This window comes from Calliphora vicina, chromosome 4 (genome assembly GCF_958450345.1).
Source record: "Calliphora vicina chromosome 4, idCalVici1.1, whole genome shotgun sequence".
In the NCBI taxonomy this organism is placed as follows: domain Eukaryota; kingdom Metazoa; phylum Arthropoda; class Insecta; order Diptera; family Calliphoridae; genus Calliphora; species Calliphora vicina.
In genome coordinates this window covers 14,553,132-14,556,530 of record NC_088783.1, presented here as the reverse complement: position 1 = coordinate 14,556,530, position 3,399 = coordinate 14,553,132, and the positions used below count along the sequence as shown (strand labels likewise).

Sequence of the window (3,399 nt, the reverse complement as noted above, 5' to 3'; positions counted from 1 at the left end):
ACAGAAAGTATTTGTGGAAAATTTCAGACAGCTTGCTCCTTTCCTTGGGCACTATCGTGTTTTCAACAAACAGACATACAGGTTGACGGATATAGCTAGATCGTCTTAGAATCCTATGAGGACCCAGACTATATATTCTTTTTGGTCGTACGACCAATATTTCGATATACTTATTACAATACAAACAGAATGTCTAAATCAATAAAAAAATGAGAGGAAATAAAAATTATGTGATTTGTTGCGTAATTTTTTGTTTGAGTTTTTTTTTGGTAAAAATATGAAATATAAAACAGAAAAATATCTTTATAAAATCTTTTAACTAATTGTTTGAATTTAGAATTTAAACATAATTTTTACAACGATGTGTGTTTTAGTGTGGAGTGTGATGAAAGTGGTTTGAATACCAATACATATGAACAAAATTTTACTAATACATACTTAAAGGTTTTTTCCGACAGTTGAGTTAGGTTTTTTTTTGAAAGCATTTTACTTGTTGTTATTCGGTGGTACTGGATGACATGTATCACAGTATTATTATAGCCAAATAAGTAATTCCAAATTAAATAATAAAAATATATACATATTTTTCTAATTGTGTACAATTAACTTAAAACTTTTAATTTTTCTAAAAATGTTTGTAAAAATTTTCTTAAATTCTAACTTAATGCCTGCGTCCAGTAAAGCGATCTTCCAAACGCTTAAGCACATCACTTAATCTTGGCATATCTGAATTGTCGGTATCTAATAGTTGGGAGCCTAGACGTTGTATGGCATCAGCGACTCTCTGCTGTTGCTGGCGCTCCTGTTGTTTGGCGAGTCCTTTGCACAATTGCTTTAAACGCTTGCGATCTTTTTTGGAGACATGATTATGACGTTTTTTTTGGTCCTCCGAACTGTTTTCTTCTGAGCTGTTTTTCTTTTTGCTGCGCAATTTTTTACACTCATCCATAAGGGTTTTTAAATCTTCATCTAGGCTATTGGGCTGAGGGGTTGTTGAGGTGGTAGTGGTGGTGGTTGTGATTGTGGTGTCTTTATTATCTTTATTTTGAGAACTATTAGGGGTAGTACTGGATTGTTTAGGTTTTTTAGTTGTGGTGGTTGTAGTTTCCATCATTATATCCATGGGATCTTCTTCATCATTGTCCTCCTCCTCATCTTCTTCATTTTCCTGCTCTTCATCATCATCTTTTTCTTCGGCTGCATTATTATCATCTTTTGGCATAGTTTTGGGTTTTTGGGTGGTAGTGGTGGTTGTAGTAGTTGTTTTTGATTTTTTTGGCTTTTTCGTGGTAGATGAAGGCATTTTTTCCTGCTCCTCTTCCTTATCATCTGATTGTTCATCATTGTTTGTTGTGTCTTCATTTTCAGCTTTTTTGTCCATTGGTGAGTTTGTGGTTTTATTTTTCTTCATTTCATTTTGAGGTTTTTTTGTTGTTGGCGACATCATCATATCTTCATCTTCTTTCTCCTCTGGTTTGTTTTGGTTATCCTCATTTGACTCTTCCGGATTCATCATCATGTCATTGGATGGAGACATTTCGGCCTTTTCTGCTGGTTGATCTTTGCCACCCATACTCTTGGCTGAAATTAAGAATAATATGAGAAGTTAGAGTATTTATGAGATAAAGTAAATAGATTTCATTATGTTGAAATTGTTATGGTTTTTTATTTAAAGTTAATTAGTCTATTATGGGTCTGATGACTTGCATAGATACAATATGTCTATTCAGTAACTAAAATCATTATTATATTAATTTTCCCCTTCATCCAATCTATGTACTTACCATTGATCGTTGTTACACTCAGCACTGACAACAGCAGAAACATTAAAATCGTTAAACCTCTCATGTTGTCTCAAATTATATTGTTTATGTTTTTCTTATGTTTTTATTTTAAATTTTAATTAAAATCGTTTTAAACCGTTGCTTTAGATGTTTATTTGCCGGCAGCTAAATACAACTAAATTTATTTTGTCATTATAGTGTTAGTTTTATAGTTTCTTCTTTACTCCTCTCTTTTCCAACTATTTTTCTTTATATAGCTTTACTAAACACGCTCTCGCTGTTTATTATGGCGTTATAGCCGTTTGAGTTTTCGTTACTATTTTATTTGGATATTTTTTATTTCAAAACCGGTTGTAACTTGTACTCAAAATTAGGGGATTTTTTTTAAATAATTAATGTAAAATATGTTAAATTATGTATATTAATTATGTTATTATTAAGATTTTTTCTAAAAGTTTCTGTTATTTTTTTAATTCTAAAAGATTTTACACTTAAAGAAAACTATTGGTGGCTAATGGAAAATGTATGTATAGTTTAGATAAAGCATTTTTGTAACAACAAAGTGTGAATAGCAATTCAATATTGTTGCTTGGTTTAAAAGAGTAAGAGAGCTATATTCGGCTCAGCGGAATCAATAAACCAAATAAAACTTTTAAATATTTTTTAGTGAACAAAAAATTAAAATAATTTTATTTTCATTTCCAATTTTTATACCCTACACCACCATAGTGGGGAGGGTATTATGCGTTTGTGCAGATGTTTGTAACGCCCAAAAATATTAGTCTAACACACACCTTAAAGTATACCGATCGACTTAGAATCACTTTCTGAGTCGATTAAGCGATGCCCGTCCGTCCGTCCGTCCGTCTGGTTGGCTGGCTGTCCATGTAAACCTTGTGCGCAGAGTACAGGTCGCAATTTTGAAGATATTTCAATCAAATTTAGTACATATTATTTTTTCGGCTCAAGGACCAAGCCTATTGAAACTGGCTGAAATCGGTCCACTATTTCACCTAGCCCCCATACGAATGTCCTCCCGAAATTGGACTTTATCGGTCATAAATGTTTAATTTATATATGTATCTCCACAAGTTCCGCTCCAAATAAGATTTATATACACAAAATTCATGTCACCAAATTTTGTTACGATCGGCCCATAATTAGTCATAGCTCCCATATAGACCCGCTTCCGAAAATCACTTTAACGTGCATAAATCGCTTAAAAATGTTGGTAAACACACAAAATTCAACATAGTTAACTTTAATATAGACATAAATCACATGACCTAATTTCATGGTGATCGGTCCATAATTGGTCATAACCCCCATATAACCCCACTTCCGAAAATCACTCAAAAATATAAATTATTGAAATTTTAAAAGAAAAATGTTTTTGCTCTTTTACTTAGTGTAGGGTATTATATGGTCGGGCTTGACCGACCATACTTTCTTACTTGTTTTTTATTGCAATGAAAATTAAATTTTTTTTTGTTAATTTATTAGAGAACAAAAATTTTATAACAAAAAATATTTTGTTGAAAAAATATTTTTCCCGTTTTTGACCCATTGCTGGTCCGATTTTCTATAGAAAATTGTCTTCATTGAACTGTTTTCT

The 3,399-nt window shown here is 31.8% G+C and overlaps 1 protein-coding gene across 1 annotated transcript; it reads right to left on the bottom strand.

Annotated features, from left to right (window-relative positions):
- Positions 1-257: 257 nt before the first annotated feature.
- LOC135958952 (myb-like protein X) lies at positions 258-1,943 on the bottom strand. Its single transcript, XM_065509901.1, has 2 exons — positions 1,785-1,943; positions 258-1,581 (listed from the first exon to the last, which is right to left on the bottom strand). The coding sequence occupies exons 1-2, from the start codon at positions 1,846-1,848 to the stop codon at positions 662-664; spliced, it is 984 nt and encodes a 327-aa protein (XP_065365973.1). The 5' UTR covers positions 1,849-1,943; the 3' UTR covers positions 258-661.
- Between the last annotated feature and the right edge of the window lie 1,456 nt (positions 1,944-3,399).

What these genes read in the sequence shown, in the direction of transcription:
- LOC135958952 (XM_065509901.1), bottom strand. Translation starts at nt 1,848, where the DNA reads ATGAGAGGTTTAACGATTTTAATGTTTCTGCTGTTGTCAGTGCTGAGT. An exon ending in GAGTGTAACAACGATCAATG is followed by an intron (nt 1,582 to 1,784) that starts GTAAGTACATAG and finishes TCTTAATTTCAG; the next exon opens with CCAAGAGTATGGGTGGCAAA.